Genomic DNA, 21,355 nt, shown 5'->3' on the forward strand with positions numbered 1-21,355 from the left:
AAGAACACTTTCAACATTGAACATTGTCAAGCTAAAAACTAAAAACACAATGGGCAGTACTTGCACACACCTTTAGTCCCAGCAGATGTGGGCAGATCTCGCTGGGCCAGCCTGGTCTACAGGGTCAGTTCCTGGACAGCCAGGACCACACAGAGAAACCCTGTCTCAAAAGAACTAATAAATAAATAAATAAAACTGAAAACAATTTCAAACTTGCATTCTGTAGCAAAGGGAAGCTGAACTTCCTACCCCATGGCCCTCTTGTTTCTTAGAGCCTTCTTTTCCATTCAGATCTTACAGTGGCTCATTTAGGGCTACAGGAGCTTCCCTCCAGGTCATTGTGTGCTCTGCTCCTTCCCCATCTCTCAGCTGACCACCTATTTTGGGGGGGTGGGGAGCAAGGAAATAGAAAAGAACACTAAACCCTGTTGGCCTCCTTTGGGATCCTTGGTGGGGTAACCATGTGTGTCAGGATAACTCTCCACACACTGAGTGGGTCTAAGCTTTTTCTTCAGCATCCACACTGCTGGAAAGTAGAGTTGGCACTGTGCTGACCTTCCTGTGGTCCTTCCCTGTCCACAGATTGTGCCACAATGTAAGATAGATCTTCAGCAGCCTACCCCAACCCCCACTACTGGGCCCAAGAATAAGGCTGCTGCATTAACTCAACAGGTCACACACAGCCTCTCCTCAGCTCTCCTGTTAGCTATCCTCAGTATTGCCCCACTTTCTGTTGTTTTTTTTTTTTTTTTTTTTCAAGACAGGTTTCTCTGTGTAGCTTTGGAGCCTATCCTGGCACTCACTCTGTAGACCAGGCTGACCTGAAACCTACAGAGATCCGCCTGCCTCTGCCTGTTGGGATTAATGGCGTGCACCACCAATGCCCGGCTTTCTTGCTGGACTCCTTCCCTCAGTGCTTTCCTGTGATGGAAGTTCCCTTTCAGAGTCATTTCAAGGTCCTTTCTTTTGTGTCTTGGTTCCTCCTACCCCCATTACCCCCACATTCTGGCCATCCTCATAACTTCTGCAGTTTTCTTAAATCTGTTGGGTCCCTTACCAAGCCCCAGGAGCACTCAATGTCCTGGCTTTCCCAGCCTGGGCCAAAACAACCAACCAACTATAAAAAGTATATTGGACCAAAAAGTCAGTGAATGTTCTCATGTCCTCTGTTCATTTCCACCTTAGCAGAGTTTCTTAGAGTGGGAACTAAATCTGGAAGGATTTAGAAGTGCTGAAAAAATTCTAACCCACCAGCGTTCAGCTGTGCTTTAAGTTTTAGCAGCTCCTCCCACACCTGATATTTTGAACACTGTTTATAGATGCTTGGAAAGAAGCTTTTAATGCTTGTATTGTGTTTTAACTTGCTTTCCTTTGGAGGCAGGGAATTGTCAAGTAAGTATCCACAGCACTCTGAACAAAGCTCGGGTGTTCAGTGAACGCCTAGTGCTCAGTGTCATTAGAGCCCCAGGCCCGAAGGGTTGGTGCTGAAGGCAGCTGCATCTGCCCACTGGGGCTTCTCCCCATTGCTCCTCTTGCCTTCCGTTTTGAAATGAAGCAGCTGTAGACTGTGTTTGTGAACTAAAAAAGACACGCTCTGACAATGCTTTACCACTGAAGTTTTTAGGGTCTTTTATTTCTTAGCTGAAAATAAGGATGACAAAAAGCATCAGATTGCCTTTCTGAGTATATATACAATCTCATGTATATATAAACACAGTGTTTGTGCTTGTATGCATACTCTATACTGTATAATATGTTGTATATTATACAACCTGTGTGTACCCTGGAACTGAGCCCTGTGTTAAATCGGACGTTGTAAGCCATGCAGTAGTTCTTGCACATTCTTGCTCCCATTGCAGCCCCCTGGCTTGCTTTTGTCATACACTTAAACATTCTCAGGTAAAAGAAGAAATCCATGGATTTTATCTGAAAGTCCCACTAAAACAGAAGAAAGAGCAGATGTCCTGGGAAATGATAATGAATGTGCAGCAAGTGTCTATTGTGGGAACTGGTATGCCCCTCCCCAGATTTTGCTCAGTTTGATGGAAATAATGTCAGCTGCGGGTGTCATTTACAGAGATGTCCTCTCCCCATTTTAATACCATTTGGTCCAATTATCACTTATGGTTACATAACATGTTTTGATTGAAGAATTTCTGAGAAGATAAAGCTACCTTGTTTCCCCTGCACAAAAATCCATTAGCTATTCCAGCCAGCAAGCTGACCTACTGCAAAAACCTGAGAATTATTAGGCTAAATTATGAGTCAAATTAATTTGGGAACAAAGCAATCCATTGTGCACAACTCCCCAAGACATTCAAGATGATGCTGTTGTTTTTCTGACAATGCATCTTCCCCAGCACACTCTAAAATAAGCAGAGTCCCCGGGCATGAAGCCATGAGCATGCAGGCAGCATTGACAAGACTTCTTTTTCTCTCCCCACCCTGGAGGTGCTTAGTGTACTCTGCCAGAGACGCAGGGTAGGACTTTCTAAGCGTGTAGCCTGGTGCACTCTTTCCTTTCTGTTTTAGTTCTTGGTTGGCATGCTGGGGAAGCATGGTCTGTGCCACACAGGAATGTTCATTTGGGAAATGCTTGTGCATGAGTAAGGTGCTTCATGACACTGCTCTAACCTGTACTGAGTTCTTACTTTACTTTGTTTTCTGCTTCCAAGGGGATCAAGGTAATTTTTTCTCTTTGCATTTCCTGAGAACACTGACTGGTAGTGTGGGACTTGGGGCAGGACCCCCCCCCCCACTTTCCCTAAGATCGCAACAGTCTGACTAAAAGGACCCCAATGCCACCAACATTTAGGGTTTCCTCCAAGTAAAATTTCTTAGCTAAATTTGGGAGTATCACTCCCCAACACTGAGAGTGGAGAAGCAAACTTTGGTGTAGTGATGATGGCAGCTTAAGGTGGACCCTAACCCTGAGTGTGGGGAAGAGTAGGAGGCATGAATTCCTTAGTCCTTTCTCCCTTCTTGCCCTTGTCTACAACCAGAGCAGCTTGGTACTTTTCACACAGTCTCAGGTCTTGTCTCAAGCTTGGTTTCTGAGTCCCCAGGCACAGAGGCCAGGCTCATGACCACATGATTCTGAGTAACCCTGTCACATTCCTCAAACCCTGTTTGAGAAATGGCCAGTGAAGTCAGAGAACACGGCCTTTCCTTTCTCATACATTTGCTCATCCTTAGTTGTAATGTGAGTCCCTCTAGTCAGGGGTTCTTCTTGGATTCCAGGATGTTGTTGGGTATTGGGGAAGTGGAACTGATGCTACAAAGGTGCTGTAATACAGAGAAACCCAGCTCTGCCTCATGAGCCTATCCCACACCTGCACTGTGACTGGTCAGATTCCAACTTACTGTTCCTATGTGGTGAGAGAGGAGAGCCAGAGCCAGAACAGCCCCAGGTGGCATGTCTTCTGAAGGGGAGAGGAGTGAGGACCTTCCTTGGCTCTGGCTTTAGCTAGCTGCTAGACAAGCAGCTTTTTATTCAACTCTGTGTTTCCTCTGACTTCTGTTTCAGACCACCCGTGAGTCGGGCAGCTCCCCAGCCTGAGAAACTCCAGAAGAACAACATCACCAAAAAGAAGAAGCTGGTTGAGGTGAGGAGGTCACATGATCAAGCTTTTACCTCATTACTGATGCTCTGACACTGTCAGGTAGACATCTTCATTTGCCCAAACTAGACACCCCATCAAACGAATCCAAAAGGGACTGTTGGCTCCCTTGTACCCCCCTCTCCATTCTGTATGGCATTGTTGCCCCGGCCCCATCTCTGGGACTAGCATTACATCTACTAGGTCACATTCCTTCTCTCTCAGCCATGTCATCAAGCCTTATCAATCATCACTAACTCCAAAATGCATTGTGTACCTTAAACGTGGCCCTGTGGCCCTGTACATTCTACCATTTGGGACTTCAGCACTTTTTTTTTTTTATGAACAAGAAGGAAACGGGTGACATATAAGTCATTACAATCTCTCACCTCACTTTTCTTCTTCTGGAAGGAGACTGTTACTTTCATTTGCAAACGAGGGCTTTATGGTTCAGGGATGATAAGGACCCATTCCCAGGGTCTCCAGTCCAGTGAGGGAGGAAGAGCTGGCTTACAGTTGAGACTTGAGGATCAGCTCCAGGGAGACTGCAGACCCACCACTCCAGAGTTCTCTCAGCACAGTTCAAACTTTTCATGCCTTATGCTGTCTTTAGTACCCAAAATATTCCCACATTGCCTGTAAGGGTCATGTTTAGAGTTTGAAAACCCTCACCCAGAGAGACCTTCCTACCTCATGACCTATGATTCCCTGGCAACTCAAATCTCCATGCCAAACTCACCACCTAATGTTCTCAACTGGTCTTGGATGCTGAGGTCCTGTGTTTCAATTCCTCAGCTTGGACTGTATCTCTTAGCTCCCCACACTGTAGTTCTTCAGGCCTTTCTCTAGAATCAGATATCTGTATAGGACCATCATTTATAATAGCCCTCATCACGACCCCTCCATCCACACCCATATTCCACAGACCTTGGAGCACACACTCCTGTCTGTGAGACCCTAAACCCACACTGGTGTCAGAGTTTTGTTTTGTTTTGTTTTTTTTCAGAAAAGGAACTTTTTTTGAGATATTTATTTTGGAGGATAGCTCAGGTCATGAAATGTAGCTTAGTTTCAGGGAAGACAGGATCCAACAGTAGAAGGGCCATCATAAGCCAGATGGTGCCATGCCAACCTTCTGTCAAGCAGGGGCTCACAGGGGCCTGTTTTTCTCTAAAAACTTCTTGAACGACTGTCTTAAATACAGTAAAATATCAATGCTTCTTAGCGCGCCCCCTCCCCCCGAGTTTACAGCACCTCAGGTGGTTAAACTACTGAGCCTATCAATGTCTATCCTAAATTTCCAGAAGACTGTCTGATTGACCACACTTGGGTCAACTGACCACTCAGGGCAAAGTCCCATGAGGGGGGATATTTGATCACACTGTAAACCCCGAGTTTGCATTTGCATTAATTAAATATAATCAACCTTGGGTCAACAGTCTGAGTTAGCAACTGGTTGACAGAAAGTAGTCATGGAGCATCAGAGGGCAGCTGGAAGAGACAGAAAGATGCAGGAAGTAGTGGAGAGGGGTTGTGAGTGGCACGGCTTTTCGTTTTTTTGGTAGAGAGACGGATAGGCTTTGGAGGGGTTGCCAGCAAGGAGAGAAGAAGGATAGCTAGGTGCTAGTCAGTTTCTCTGAGCGAGCAGGTTTTAGCCCCAGCCTTCAGGCTCCAGTTTTATTTATAAATAGAATGATAGAGATTTAGTTAAAGCTCCTTTTAGTGGCAGAGCCAATGACTGTGGGAACAGAATTTCCTCCAGAGTACGGCCTGAGTGGCAGGGCCACTGCCAGAGAAGCAGGTCCTCAACTGCAGAGTCGCAATTGCTGGCTGAAACAGTAGATTGAGGTGCAGACACTGTTCCAAAGTTAAAACAACAGCCCCATATTAAATACATCCCTGGGGAACGCTTTGGGGGAATCAGGGATGAGTAGAGATTCATTTAGTTGAAAGGCTTTCCAGGTGAGAGGTACATTAGAAAACAAAGTTATAACACTAGGAAAGCTTACAGTAGGTGGGCTAAGTGTCAGTCAGCTTACCCAGGATGCTCAGAAGGTGGTTGGGCTTGTGTGCCATCTCAAGGAGTTTGGGCTTTATCCTAGAGGCAGTAAAGGCAAGAGATGCTTTTCCATTAAGAAATTGTGCCATTTGGGAGAGTTAATCTAATGTTTGCAATTGGAAAGCTTCAGAAACAGTTAAGGGCCAGGACTGGGGAAAGTGGAGAAGTGGGACCCACAAGCTATTAACCTTATATTCCATGAGCTAACTCTGCCCAGTACAAATGTGTTCAATGGAATCACAAATTGATCTGAATCAACCACTGCTCTTTTTCATAGAGGACAAGACAAAGGATAAAACCATGAATCCAGAGTAGTGTCTAGTTGCTTGGGGATATGCAAATGCACAGGAACTTCATGGGGCAACACATTAGCATGGCCTTGGCTCACCCAGAAGCCTCAGCCAGTCACAGCTGCCTATGGGACCTTTTCATGGCAGCCTCTGAGCTACTACTGTTCAGCTGAACTAGGGAGTGAATATCTGCCAGTGCATAGATTTGACACTTGTAGGTGACCATTAGAGGCCATCCAGTCTGGACACCGTGACATCGTGACTCACCTAAAGAACCAAGAAGTCGCTTTGGCTTACTTAGGGAAGAAGTCACTGTCACGTAACATTTCAGGGAACTAAATACAGGGCTGTGTTCCATCCTCAGCTAGTCCAGAGGCTTCAGTGAGTGGTACCTGCCTTGCACAATGTTCCCCTGACATGCTTGGCTATTCGTGCCATGTGCAAGTGCGGCATTGTCCCTCTGCTGGTAGCCACTAAGGGTGGACTTCATCTGTTTGTGTGCGTGCAGGAGCTGGCTCTGGACCATGTGTTTGGCTACAGGGGATTTGACTGCCGAAACAACCTGCATTACCTTAATGATGGTGCCGACATCATTTTCCACACTGCGGCTGCCGGCGTTGTGCAGAACCTCTCCACAGGTAGCTTTGGGAGGAGCCACAGTGCACAGCTGTCTGCATGTTCTCCCACTCTCTCCATGTCCCGCAGTGTCTTCCCTTGGAGTCAGTCTACTCTCTTCCAGGCTAGAGTCACTCGGTCCTCAAAGTACTCACGCAGCTCTTGGGTCCAGGCCTCCTGCCCCTCTGGCCTCAGCCTGGTTTGGCCATAGTGTAGGCACTGGAGGGGAGCTGCCTGTGCTCCTGTCAGCTCCTCCGTGGTGAGAGAGAAGAGAGGCTGGGGAGAAGAGAGGGAGGGCAGCAAGGAAACGAGGAACGAGGCAGAGACCAAAATTAAGAGCAGAGCAAAGGGAACCAGTTTCCAGCTCTCAAGCACATGGCGATCCTCCGGCTTCAGTATCCTGACTGTTAGAATTTGAGGTGTGCAGCACAGGGCCCAGCTTGTTTTGACTTGAGCAGTATTTACAAAGAGTGTGTTGTGAACTGAGATACTCAGTGCTCTCTAGCCACAAGTTCCATCAGGAAATAAAGCTTTAAAAGGAAACATTTCAAGCAAAAGCTGTGTGACAGACCGACATCCATATCTTCACTACCAGATCAGATATATCAGCACTTCCTATAGCATGCTCCCTGCTGGGCCCCTGCAGTTCATGTATAGATTTGAAGAGGACAGCCACTGGGTTATTTTGATTTTTCTCCCTTTTAGGAAGGACAGCTTTGAGATTTTTTACCTTTTCTCAATTTTTTTTTTTTTTTTTTTAGGTACATGCCATCATTTTAAGAGCACTATGTTATAGAACCATATTTATCAATGCTACCACTCCCCAGTCTGTTCTTGAGCATCTGAGTGGGTTTTAAAAGGCCCTTTGGAAAGTCAGGAAGCCCATTTACTGCAATGGGTGCTAAAGTATGTCCTACCCCTCCTTCCACTTCCTATGAAATACACTGACTTGGGGATAAAGCTTTGGCCTGTGCCATCCAGGCACCCAGGTGGATAGGTTCCTATTCAAGGGCCTCCCCGGGCAGTCCCCCTAGTGCCACTTTGCCCACTGCAGCATTACCTTCAGAGTCTTCATTTCCAGTATCCCTACCCTCTCTTTCAGGTCATAGGTGGACACTGAGGAAACATTGATCTTGTGCCAAGGGGAGAAGGAAACTTGAACTTTATCATTTTTTAGTCTCTGAAAGCATTTGTATTTGGTCTACATGTTGGACCCACACAGGCAGTGGGAAAGGCTCTGGTAGACTGTGGTTATATTAGGAATGGTACCAGTTTTTGTCCTTTCAGACCTACATCAGAACATGGAACTTTTCTTAAAGGTCCCCCACATCCCCAAGGACAATTCCAAAAATGATAATTTGGGTTTTCTAAAAGCAAACTCTTTTATAAGGCATTTCCAGATTCCCCATTCTGCTTTGTGATAGCTGTGGAATCTGTGAGATCTCACTACTCACCTTCCATGATTCCTCTCTCCTAGGCAGTCAGAGCTTCTACCTGGAACATACAGATGACATCCTCTGCCTCACAGTGAACCAGCACCCAAAATACAGAAACGTGGTGGCTACCAGCCAGATAGGTAGGGCTATTTACTGGCTCCCCACTGGCTCTTGCGGCTGTACAAGGGCACTGGCCTATCAGTACCGGCACTCTCTGGAGAGTGGTGTGACCCAGACCCTTTCTTGCTGATGTCTCAGTTGGCTTTTTTTTTTTTTTTTTTTTTTTGAGTCTCAAGCTATGTCTATGTAACTAGTAGTGATGTAGTGACTAGTGATTCTGAGGAACCATAAAATCAGAGCAAGACCTGATAGTTAAATAAATAGATGGTCCTCTTCCTTGTGGACTGGACCCCCATGGGTAAGTAAGCCCTGTATCTTAAAGCCTGACGAGAGCTTGGCAAGAGTGCTGTGTAGCATGTGTGCCTGGCTCTTCTGTTCCCTAAGAAACCACCAGCAACAGATGTGAACTGAACGTTTGTGAAAAGTCATCTGCATATTTATTTGTCTTTTTTGAAAGTCTCTTTCTTGTCTCCATCGAAGCCATGTCCACTTTAAAGCTTCCTTTGGAGTGTGCTTTACTGGGGTTAGGAATATGACTCACTGCTATTGTTTCTCCTGAGGCTTCCTCATTGCCATTGCCTACCATTGCAGGTAACACCATGCAAAACACAGGCAATGCTCTTCCGGCAGTGAATAGTTCAAATCTACACAGCAAGATCATGTCAATGTATCATTTGGTGGTTGTATCCAGCTGTGCTATAGACACAAATCCATCCTCACCAGTTCCTGTGAATAAAACCCTCTGCAAGTGTGCTAGGCATAAATATCCATATGCTCTGTCTGTTGTAGCAAGTTTCTTAATGTCTTTCTTGGGTCACGTCAGACTAGATGTCTCTTATGCCCAGTGACTGTGACACCCCTAAACACTTGTGTAAGGAAGGGCCTTAAATGGATCACAAGCCCTGAGGCACTGCCACCTCTGTCGTTTCTCCCATACTCAGGGACAACACCTTCAATTCATATCTGGGATGCCATGACCAAACACACGCTTTCCATGCTGCGGTGCTTCCACTCCAAGGGGGTGAACTACGTCAACTTCAGTGCAACTGGGAAGCTCCTGGTCTCTGTGGGCGTGGATCCAGAGCACACCATCACTGTCTGGCGATGGCAAGAAGGTAACAAGCTGGGCTTCATGTTCCTTCTACAGGGCTCCCCTATAAAGCATGCTGGGATGGAACCCCAGATTGCTTCCAGGCAAGCCACTCTCAGATCTCAGGCTATTCCCTGTGCCATGGCCAGCTGGAGGCTGCTCAGGAACCATGGTGGCGAGTGACAGACCTGTGGGTATGCTGGCAAAGTGCTGATCCCCTCTCTATCATCACCACCTTCTTCCCCAAACTCCCTGTCCTCAGTGCTCCTTTTGGTGGCCTCTGGATTCTACTCCAACTGTTTTACCTTGACCGCCTTGTTATCAGAATTCGAGTGAGCATGGCCACTGAAAGCAAATTTCAGTTGTTCACAGTATTTTTATGCTTTAACACTTCTGAAATGAGGGTTCACATTAATCACTGTTTATAGCAGCAGTTCTCAAGCTATCACAGGGAGCACAGATATTCACATTGTGACTCATAACAGTAGCAAAATTACAGTTATGGAGTAACAACTAGAGTATGCTGGGGGAGGGGGGTCACCCCAACATGAGAAACTGCACTAAAGGGTTACAGCATTAGAAAAGTTGAGAATCACTGGTTTATACTATAGTTAATGAGTTTCTTTCTTATCTGTCCCTAACACACGCATGCACACACTCACACACGCATGCATGCACACCAGCTGCTACTAAATTTGTAATTGTATTACAATTAAAATATGAAATTTTCTGAGTATATGCTCAGGTCAGCTTTGGCAAAAGTAGATCCAATTAGTAAGGGCACTAATGAGATCTGTCTGCAGCTGGTATCTGGGACACACTGAGCAGGCAAGTAGAGAAATGGCACTTCTCCAATCTAGGACTCTGGAGTCCCATTATCTCCTCCTCTTCTCATGGAAAGGGTGTGAAGAAGGGCTTTAAAGAGGAATGTACATTCTGAAAAAAGCTTCTGTCTTTCCTGAGCCCCAGTTAAGAGAGGCCAGTGACTAACAAATGTTAAGAATAAGTCTCCTTACACTGCACTGGGAGCCGGATAGACCCACGGTATTTCTAGGAAACCACACTGTCATCTTGTTTGCAGTTCATTGTGTCCAAGTGTCCCCATAATCCATCTCTCTGTGATGCAATCAGTTGCTTATGATACCAGGTGGTCAGTGGATCAACTAGATGGTACAGATGAGAAATGGAGCATTATACCTTGCAGCCTCAAGGCATCCCAGAGTTGGAAGGGCTAGGGACACCTTCCAGGCATCCAGGTCTATCCCACAGATTCCTCCTGTGCTTTCCTGGCAGGCTTCCTTCCATCTGCATGGATATCTCCCGGGACACAGCCCCGTCACTTCCCGAGAAGCCCAACCTACGTTAGCTTTCTTCATAAAGTCTCCTCTTTATGGGGCAGAGTTGTGTTCCAGAGACACTTTTTCCTCGGGCTGTTGACTCTAGTCCCAAGTCCCAAGAGAAGAGTGAACCCATGGCCCCTGCCCAGTCTCCTGTCTTCAAGTGCATGCTCCCTCCTCACCTCTCCCACCTGTCTCTCCAGGCAGAGCCTGTTAATTTGGGGCTCTTCTGACCTGCCAAGGCAGCAAGGACTAGAACAGTCGCTCCTTTCCACTAACTCCCAAGTCTCCTCTTTAAACTAGCTCCCTGGAGGAGAGAAGCATGGGGGCAGGGGTCCTCTCCTTTGTTAGTTGGAATCAGTTTGCCAGAGGGTTCTGAGAAGATGCCCTCTTCATGGTTGACTGGACACAGCTTCTCTTCCTTTCTCTAGTGTGTTGTTTTTTTTTTTTTCAAGTCCTACCTTCATATAAATAACACAAATTGGTTTGTATGCACCTGTGTTATCACTAAAGAGCATATTGTGCATTCCTGTCTTGTTAGTGAGACATTTTGGAGCACATGTGTATGAATAAGATGGATTTCGAGTGAACATATTGCATACAATATATGTTTCAGATCCTAAATATGTCTTTCTAATTTGTTATCAACAGACCAGAAGCCAACTCAATGTCTCCACAGTAAAAAATACCCATGAGATTAAAACAAGAGGAGAAGCCTTAAGAAGGCTTAAATAGGACTCTCATTATATATTTGTATTTCCTCCAAAGCTGGTGAGGTTGATTTTTGCATCTCTTATTGGTCATTTACACTACAGCTTTTATAATCCACCTGTCGAACTGAAGTGTTGGTCTTTATGGATCATTTTTCACCCTGACTCTTTCAAGAATTGAGGATACTTTTCTTCCCACCTGTTCTCTGCTGTCAGATATAGTTTATGGTCTTGGAGTCCATGGCTTTAAAGCTCCAGGCAGTGAGATCCGTTACTACTGTGAGGGTTTCGGGTACACAGTGTTTAGCCAGTGTGTGGAGTAAAAGGCTCTCCTGATACAGCCTCCTCTGGAAAAGGCTTCCTTTGATGAGTATCTGGAGCTACAAGGCCAGCTTCATTAAAAACTTACCACCAAAACAACTGACCACCCCTCTCCTGTAGAACCATAGTGAAAAACAAATGGGCAAATGTACAGATATGAGAAGAAAAACATCAGGATAAATAATAAAGGAAGGGGGAGAAGAAATTGGAACTAAAACATCGAGAGGGTGTGGAAAGAGCCTTAAAGAAAAAGCAGCGAGTTTAAAATGAAAATTTAAACTTTAAGGCTTTAAAAGGAGGAGGAGAGAGAGAGAGAGAGAGAGAGAGAGAGAGAGAGAGAGAGAGAGAGAGAGAGAGAGAGAGAGAGTCTTAAAATGCAGGCTAAAGGGATAGAAACCCAGAGGTTTTAAAAGGATCCAAAGGAACGGCAAAACTAGTTCCCAGCATGGCATGCTCATTCTGGCCAAGCACTTCCCACCTGCATCAGGTTTTCACCTTCTCATAGTACCTTAGCAGCTAGAACGATTGTTTTACCAATTACAGCGAGGAACCTAGGGGCGGAGCAGATTCTACAAATGGAGTTGAGACTCAAGATGAAGGCTAATGAGACATTCAGAATATGATGTAAGAAAAACTAGCAACTAAGTATAAACAGTGAAAAATAAACATAAAATGCACAAACTGAAAAGGAGCACTAGGGTAAAAGAAAGTGTATGCAGGAATCTTGTATAGAAATGAGAAAATAAAAGGTGTCTGAAGAATCTGATCTCCCAGTGACCCTGGAAGGGCGGGGCATCCTGGGGTGAAGAATGCTGATTTGGGAGTAGGAAGATGTGGTAGCAAGGTAGATCAATTCTACCCTTTTCTGGAATCCAGAAGCTTCCACATCATTGGCCACAGTCATTTCCTGCTCTAGTCATGGATTTGTTGGTGGATGGGAGGGTTCTGTTAATAGTACCCACTTCTCTAGAAAATTCCCAGACACAGGTATATGCCTTCCTTGGGATGGCGCCCTCTGAAAGGAATGCAGTTAATAAAGGAACTCTGACCTGAGTTCTGAGTGGATGGAAAGCTAGTCTGGGCTGTTACTTCCTGCTCTGGCTCACACATGGCAGAAGGACTAGCCTCATTGGACTCTGTCGCCCATACAGGTACCAAGGTTGCCAGCCGAGGGGGTCACCTGGAGCGTATATTTGTGGTAGAATTTCGCCCTGACTCAGACACACAATTTGTATCTGTTGGGGTCAAACACATGAAGTTCTGGACCCTGGCTGGAAGTGCTCTGCTGTACAAGAAAGGGGTCATCGGGTCCATGGAAGCTGCCAAGATGCAGACGATGCTGTCTGTGGCTTTTGGTGCTGTAAGTTCCAGCAGATGCTTTCTCAGAGAGCGTCCTGAATCCTCAGGAGAGGCATTGGGGGAGGGTTTGGCCAAGAAGCCAAAGTCAACAACAAAGCCACTTCTACACTGTCCCTTACTAAGTGGTTCCTTAGTAATCAGTGCCCCCCATCCTTGGCATCAATAGGGGACTAACTGCACTGTGTGCGTGTATGTGTGTCAGTGTGCTATAGATGTGTGGATACCTCCTTTGAGTCTGTCACTAAGCCTAAGGCTTGCTAATTAGGCTAGGTTGGCTGGCCAGTGCCCCTCAGGGGTCTGCCTGTCTCCAGTTTCCCAGCACCAAGATTACAAGCACATACTAGCACACCAAGCTTTTTAAAATGTAGGTTCTGGGGCTTGAACTCAGGTCCTCATTCTTGCAAGGCAAGTACTTACTGATTGAGCTATCTCCTTTATCCCCCAACTGGCTACAGTTTTTTTACTCATTCTTTGTTCTCAAATGTTGAATCAAAACGTATTAGTACTTTCTCATTGCTACGACAAAATAGCTGAGGAGAGCAAGTTAAGCAAAGAAGCATTTCTTTTGGCTGGTGGATTAAGATCAGATCATTGCGACAGCAGAGACACGATGGCAGAGCTGAGGCAGCTAGTTACACGGTGGCCACAGTTGGGAGGCAGATGACACTGCTGCTCAGCTTGCTTTCTCCTTCTTATTCGGTCTGAGACCCCGGAAAATGGGGTAGTGCCACCCACATCCAACTATTCGTGTCACAGTTGTCCTTTCTAGGAATACAGACACTCTGCTTGGGCAACCCCTGAGAATGTTGGGAATAACTTCTACTCTCAGAGAATGGTCTTTTTTCCCTGGCCCTCTTGCTCCATAAATCCCCAAGCCAGTGCAAACTCCTTCTGGTACATGTAAGGCAGCTCCAGGTGTTCCAAGTGTGATGTGTCCACTTCCTGGGTGAACCCCAGGCAAGTCTCCTCCCTGGTTGGGATGACCCTTCCCCTACTATGGCCTGTCTGGTGCTGATGCTGCAGAGGTACACGAAGTAGGAGTGCAAAAATGCCAAGCCAATTAGCAAGTAAATTGTAATGCCAGGTGACCTCTCATGTTCTTCCGGTTCTCTGCAAATCTGCTTGGCTTTAATGGAGACCAGACTGGCAATGCACAGCTGGTCATCTCAGCAAAGGAGCCAGTCTGGCTGAGGAAATAGTTCAGTGCTAAGAGCATTCACTGCTCTTCCAGAGGACCTGAATTCAGTTCCCAGCACCCCACTTAGGTATCTTATGACTGCCTGTAACTCTGGCTCCACGGCATCCAATGCCTCTGGCCTCTGTGAGGACCTATGCTCATATGCATGGACACTACACACATGCATAATTAAAAATATGCTGAGAAGGGACCCCTAAAGCATGGTCCTGGTTTCCAAGGTGTCCCTTTGTTTACAGAACAACCTCACTTTCACCGGTGCCATCAATGGAGATGTCTACGTGTGGAAGGAGCACTTTCTCATCCGGCTGGTGGCCAAGGCTCACACAGGCCCTGTTTTCACAATGTACACCACCCTCCGGGATGGGCTTATTGTGACTGGTGGAAAAGAACGGCCGTAAGCAAAGGTCCCTTTTGGGGACTTGTTTGCTATTATCTTGGGGCAAAATGACAGAAGGATCTGTCATTTTGTGGTGCTCCTATCTTTTCTGTGTTAGATTGCCATCTCTACAAGAGAGCCTAAGGTCTTCCCGAGAGACCAAGGTCTTCCTGAGAGAGGGCCCAAGATCTTCCTGAGAGGATAGTAGAGGAGACCATTAGCAGCTAAAAACTCTTAAAAAGCTGTTGTGACTTTGCTCCTGCAAATGTTGCCCTAGCATCTCTTGGAGGAGGGGAGGAAGAAGAGGAATGATAGTGAGAGAGCAGGCTATTAGAAGTCTTGAAGGAATGGGTGAATTCCTCTTTTGACTTTTTTAGGACTAAAGAAGGAGGGGCTGTAAAATTGTGGGACCAGGAGATGAAGCGCTGTCGGGCTTTCCAGTTGGAGACAGGGCAGCTGGTGGAGTGTGTGCGCTCTGTGTGCCGAGGCAAAGTGAGTATGGCTGGCCCTGTGAGAGCCACTCCTCCAGGCTGAGCTGAGATAGGAGATGGGCTCCCAGCAGATTTTCTTTCTTCCCATGTTTGTTCAAGCCTTAAACCCCAAGGTGTAAATTACAGTCTGTTCAGCAGTCAGAGCCAGGTGAACCTACTCGTCCAGGAAGGCTAGGGGTGTCTCTGAACCTGTGTCCAGCACCCAGGTTGGTCAAGAGGGCTTCATATTTCGTAGATGAGAATGCCTTTCTGTCTCCGCCTGACAGGAAGTCATCCACTGTCACTGCAAACACTGTTCTCATAAGCTGAGTGACACCAAATCACCCACATAAGGGTTCTGAGACCAGAAGGGAGTCAGGGCCACTAAACCGTCTGATGGAGCTACACAGTGAGACTCTCAGGAGGCATGCCACACCCAGTTTTCCCTTTCTAATAGATTTACAATTGCACCTGGAGAGGATGTTTGAAAAGGATTCTCTCACTGCTTAATTTCCCATGTTCACCTCTAAGCTGCTTCCCAGAGATGAACCCTGCAGGCAACCCTGACTGCATCCCACATGTTCTTAAAAGTTGAGTGTCCATCATTTGGAAGCATGATTATGTGTGGTGTGGGCAGGACGTTTGTCCAGTGAAAAAAAGAACGTGTCCTTGGTAGTTGCTGGGAGAGGGAAAAATGGCTTTCTTCAGTGGAGACACACTGGGCATGTCATCTACACCCAGGGCAGGACGATAGATGCATGCTCAGGAGGAATTGGCCAACACAAAACAGGCTTTGTGGTTTTGGTATTTTGGTTTTTTTTGTGTGTATTTTTTTGTTTTGGTTTAGTTTTTTTTTTTTTTTTAAAGAGAGAGAAATAAAGTTGTGTAGATAGGGAGTTGGAGAATCTGGAAGGAGTTAGAGGAAGAGGAAAGAATATGACCAAAATATATTGTATGAAAAAAATTTAATTAATAAAAAAGTTGGGTTTGTCTAAGAACTGGTATTAGTTGCCTCACTGGGATGTTCTAGCAGAGGTTGACAAGGACACTGCTCAAAGTAGCTGCTAGAAAAGGCAAAGTGATAGCCAGGTGGTGGTGGTGCCCACCTTTAGTCCCAGCACTCTGGAGGCAGAGGCAGGCAGATCTCTATGGTTTCAAAGCCAGCCTGGTCTAGAGAGTGAGTTCCAGGACAGCCAGGACTACCACAGAGAAACCCTGTCTCAAAAAAAAAAAAGAAGAAGAAGAAGAAGAAGAAGAAGAAGAAGAAGAAGAAGAAGAAGAAGAAGAAGAAGAAGAAGAAGAGAGGGAGGGAGGGAAAGGAAGGAAGGAAGGAAGGAAGGAAGGAAGGAAGGAAGGAAGGAAGGAAGGAAGGAAGGAAGGAAGGAAGGGGCAAAGTGAGAAGGGAGAGGAGGCAGCTAACAGGTGGTTAGTCCTTAACTAGTTACTGCTCATTATGTTGAGCAGTTTTAAAACCAACATAGTGGAGTTCCACTGACAGTGCTTTTGAGTGAGTTATTGCTATTATTAGTAGTAGTGTTTTGTGTGTGGTTTTTCAAGACTGGGTTTCTCTGTGAAACAGTCCTGGCTGTCCTGGAACTCCCTCTGTAGATCAGGCTGGCCTCGAACTCATCTGCCTGCCTCTGCCTCCTAAGTGCTGGGATTAAAGATGTGTGCCACACCACCTGGCTTTAACTTATATTTTTAAGCTGTGGCAAAACACAAAAAACTTAACCATTTTAACAATTTCTGTACAACTCATAGACATTAAACACATACTGTTGCCTTCAAACATTTTCTTATTAAAACTGAGTTTCTATTAAACACCATCTCCCCTCTGTGTCCCAGGAATTTGACCACTTTGGGTACCTCAGATAAGTGAGGTACAGTTCTTTTTCTAATAGTATTCTATTATAACAGGGGAAAATTTTAGTAGGAACCAAAGATGGTGAAATAATTGAAGTCGGTGAAAAAAATGCTGCTTCAAACATCTTGATTGATGGACATATGGAGGGGGAGATCTGGGGCCTAGCCACACATCCCTCTAAGGACATCTTCATCTCAGCCAGCAATGATGGCACAGCAAGGATCTGGGACTTGGCTGACAAGGTAAGGGGGCCTACTCTGTATAGTCAGTGTTCTTCCTTGGGACTCCTGGCTCCCCAATAATGAATGACACTGATTTATTATTAATTATAAAAGCTCAGCCATAGCTTAGGCTTGTTACTAACTAGTTCTTACAATTTAACCTATTTCTATTTCTCTACATATTGCCAAGTGGCTCATGGCTTTACCTGTCTTCCAGTGTGTCTTTCCCCTCTGTGTCTCCTGGCAACCCCACCTTTCTTCTTCCCAGTGTCCGATGTGTCTGGGTGTCCCACCTATATCTTCCTGCCTAGCTAATGTTTAGCTTTTTATTAAACCAGTAAGAAGGAGCCTTGGCAAAGACACATCTTCACAGTGTTCCACAACTCTGTCTGGCTCCATGTGCCTATAGCAGTTGGAGAGGAGAGGGCTTGTGTCAAGCCAGAGATGGGGGTACACTGGATCAACTCTGTTAGGAAGTCTACTAATAAAAGTCCCTCACACATCCATCTGCCCTTCAGCAGTTCATCTGTCGAGATATACGTGTATTGAGATGGGGTCTCACAGCCTAGGCTGGCCTTGAACTCAAAATGTATTAAAGAAAGACATTCACCCCCCTATTCTCCTCCTCCACTTCCCCAGTGCTGGGAGTGCAGGTGTGCACTATTATGCACAAGCCAAGGCTTCATGGATATTAGAAAAGCACTCTGCTGAGCCCTACATGTTCATAATTCTGGAATAATTGAATTGAGAATTACTACCTTTTTATGAAAGGACAAGGGGAGAGGTAGAGGGAGAGACATGTTTGAGAATGTCAAATGTTCCCATCAGGTCCCAGGAAGGTTGGGAAATGGGGTGAAAAAAAATGTAAAATATCAAGAAAAAGGTTACTTAGCCTTATCCAGTCCAGAACAAACACCCAAAGTCTGTTTCAAAATGGCTAAGAAATGTTTGGTCACATTTTCAGTGTAATGGTCAAAGAACAGAAATGCAAACACATGCATGTATAATACTTTTAGTTTTTAAGCTACTAAGGTGACTAAAAACAGCTTTCACATACTGAAAACCCCTATTCTGTATACTGTATACTGGATGCTTCCTGGATGCTATTGTTAACGCTTATAAAAGTCTTCCCAGACTGCTGTCAGTGTCACTTCTGTATGGGCAGCAATGCACAAAAGCACCCAACTAGAAAGTGAGAGCCCATTTCAAGAGCAAGAGGCTGGCAAAGCCCAAGGCCCGTTTCGACAGGTGAAGCCACATTCATCATCTGCTGTCCACAATTGGCATGACAAAGCCGAGTAATTAGAACACAGGTCCTACAGTGTCAATGCAAAGTTATGACGACATAACAGGCCATGTTTGCCAAACCCTGTCTTAAAAGATGTCCCCCAAGCAGCTCTAATCATGATGCCCATGGAGGTGGTCTATGAGAAGACACCGGTGGTTTTCAGTGGCAGCTGAAGTAGCCTGCCTTCCCTGTCCTGACTAGCCCACGTTTGAGGGTTCAGATGACTCTCTGTATCTATCCATTTAGAAACTGCTGAACAAGGTGAACCTAGGCCATGCGGCCAGGTGTGCAGCCTATAGCCCTGATGGGGAGATGGTGGCCATTGGCATGAAGAACGGAGAGTTTGTCATCTTGCTGGTGAACAGCCTGAAAGTTTGGGGGAAAAAAAGAGACCGCAAATCTGCCATCCAAGACATCAGGTACATAAGGTCTGAGCCAGAAAAGGTGGGGGGTGGGGGGAACAACAGCTGAATTGAAGGAAGTTGAAAGGGTTGCTATACAAGGGTACCTATCCCTCACACAGTCATTTTTACATAAGATGGATGGTAAAAGTACCTGTAATTTTACAAAAAGGCTGCATACCAACATTCCCCTACCTTGGGGATTAGATTTAGAAAATGTGTTTAATTTCACAGAACCTGGGAGAAGCCAGCCACATGTGAGTTGGGAGGCTCATCTGACTATCTCTGGGCTTGGGACAGAGCTGCCCATCTTTGTGTGTCCAGATCTGCCTTGTGCCTCCTCGTGGACCATGCTCTTGACTTTGTTTTTCCCTAGAGTCAGCCCAGACAACAGATTCTTAGCTGTGGGCTCTTCTGAGCACACAGTTGACTTCTATGACCTCACTCAGGGCACAAGTCTGAACCGCATTGGCTACTGCAAAGATATCCCAAGCTTTGTCATTCAGCTGGACTTTTCTGCAGATAGCAAATACATTCAGGTATGCTTGTGGTTAACTTGTCTCAGGGGCAACCAAGAAGAGCAACAAAAACAGTGCTATTAGTAGAGTGCTGACTGTGTGCTGGGCGACATACTAATTTATCCATCACAGGCAACTTCCAAGTGCTGTTCCTTTCCCCCTATTTTATAAATGTGGAGCAGAGGCTTGGATAATTTACATATATCTTACATATATGTAGCCATTCTTTAGGAAGAAACAAAAACAAAAAAAAATTGCATAGCAGGGAACAGATCTCTAGTCATCTTCAACCTACTTTCACTAGCCCTTCATCAGAATTTCCTAATTTCTGGGGCTGGGGAGACGGCTCAGCATGTAACAGTGCCTACAGCTAAGCCCAACAACCAAGTTCAAACCCTCCCACGTCCCCCATGATAGAAGGAGAGACCCGATTCCCACAATTTGTCCTCTGGTCTCCATAGCAGGCACTTGTGTATATGTACACACATGCACACATGGACTCATAAACATATTTTTTAAAAAGGACCTAATTTCTAGTTCTCTAGGGCTCCACTGAACTTGTTATTGTTTATGCTGTGGCACGCTAGGCTGAGCTGAAGAGCTCATCACTGGGTCCAGCACAGCTGACCAGTAAGACGAGATCAGGGAGTCCTACCTTTGGAACTGATGACTAAAAAACAAAAGTGCCTTCAGTATCCAGCATTTGGAGGCATAGAGTTGGATACAAAAGGAGAGGAATGCACATACTCCCTTTTCAAACAAAGCATTAGACTAGGTGAACTTTTAGATGGATACAATGTTTATTATGTCTTCCATGGAGAAGGCAAATATTAGATCACCAATGTCATACTTGTGTGCTTAAGAGGCAAGTAAAGGGTGCCGGCTGCCCTTTTAGAGGTGTCAGTTTAGACCTGCCTCCCTTCTAAGCAAGTGCTGTTTAGACCAAGTCTGTATGTTTTGCAGGAGTTAGCTTACAAAGGGGATGGAATTTCTGTTCCAAGCCATCTGCATTGAAACCCTGGAGTAAGACTTAGGCTCATGCCACGAACAGAAGAAAAGCCTAGGTAGCTTATGTAGAGGCATCGTCATAAGCTCGAGAGGAGAGAGGGGGCCTAAAATTAAGATGCTGGCAAATGTCCTTTAATGTGAAAACAGTGGCCAATTTCCTCTGTGGGACTTTTAGAGAAGCAGGTCCATCAGACACTGCCTACAATAAAACTTGCCTTTCATGTCTTTGTTTTCTGAGAACAGGGATTTTTATGTGTATTGGAATCACCTGGAGGCTGTTAAACCCTGAGAGGGTTTGATTTGACAAGCTGAGTCAAAAATTCATGTTTCTAACAAGTTTCCAGTTACTGATGTGCAGTCACATTTTGAGAGCCAATGTGTTAGAACTTTAGGAAACAGAAGTGAAGAGTGGTAGAAGAGACCCCAGCCTATCAACTTCAGCATGGGCTCCAGGCTTTGGGGGTTAGGAGACACCCCATTCTGTGAATTTAGCAGGGGCCGTGTCCAGGCTTTGTAGCCCAGAGCTGAGTTTGTGTTTCGATGTTGGGGCTGAACATATTGGGGAAGACAGCCAAGGGGGTCTGTGAGACTGGGGAAGCAGATGAACGTGGTTCCTCTCCGCTTGCAGGTGTCAACAGGAGCCTATAAGCGCCAGGTGCATGAGGTTCCCCTGGGGAAGCAGGTAACTGAAGCCATGGTCATTGAGAAGATCACCTGGGCTTCCTGGACAAGGTGACTGAAGCAAACTCTACTTGAGGAAGAGGTCCCACCTCTCTGCCTCTGGGTTTGTGATAACACAATACAAAGAGCTGAGATGAAACTGGCTTTTCTTGGAGTGGAGGGGGGGGGGCGGGGAGGAATGAGCATGGAAGGCTGCTTGACACTGACTTAGGCTTTATCTGATCGGTGCTTTGTAAGCACCAAGTCCTTTTTGTCTAATCATTCATACCAACTCCAAGCCCCCCATTCAGCAAGTTCCGATGTTTTGACCAAGCCCATTGACAACAAAGCTTCCAGTAATTATTGTTGAGCAGGCTAAGAAACAATGCCTGCTTTATTCAAGGCAAGGGACAAT

General features: G+C 45.8%; 1 protein-coding gene across 4 annotated transcripts in view; it reads left to right on the forward strand.

Moving 5' to 3' along the window:
- The window catches only part of Eml6 (EMAP like 6), a 252,483-nt gene that overhangs the window by 225,933 nt on the left and 5,195 nt on the right, over positions 1 to 21,355 (forward strand). For all 4 annotated transcript variants that reach the window (XM_035452556.1, XM_035452555.1, XM_027387940.2 and 1 more), the window contains 11 exons: positions 3,527 to 3,605; positions 6,457 to 6,586; positions 8,041 to 8,139; positions 9,061 to 9,234; positions 12,729 to 12,937; positions 14,371 to 14,528; positions 14,888 to 15,002; positions 16,898 to 17,086; positions 18,600 to 18,772; positions 19,131 to 19,293; positions 20,909 to 21,012. In XM_035452556.1, the coding sequence (XP_035308447.1) occupies positions 3,527 to 3,605; positions 6,457 to 6,586; positions 8,041 to 8,139; positions 9,061 to 9,234; positions 12,729 to 12,937; positions 14,371 to 14,528; positions 14,888 to 15,002; positions 16,898 to 17,086; positions 18,600 to 18,772; positions 19,131 to 19,293; positions 20,909 to 21,012 (1,593 nt within the window). The remainder of the gene's footprint in view (positions 1 to 3,526; positions 3,606 to 6,456; positions 6,587 to 8,040; positions 8,140 to 9,060; positions 9,235 to 12,728; positions 12,938 to 14,370; positions 14,529 to 14,887; positions 15,003 to 16,897; positions 17,087 to 18,599; positions 18,773 to 19,130; positions 19,294 to 20,908; positions 21,013 to 21,355) is intronic.

Source organism: Cricetulus griseus, assembly GCF_003668045.3.
Source record: "Cricetulus griseus strain 17A/GY chromosome 1 unlocalized genomic scaffold, alternate assembly CriGri-PICRH-1.0 chr1_1, whole genome shotgun sequence".
NCBI classification, from domain to species: Eukaryota; Metazoa; Chordata; class Mammalia; order Rodentia; family Cricetidae; genus Cricetulus; species Cricetulus griseus.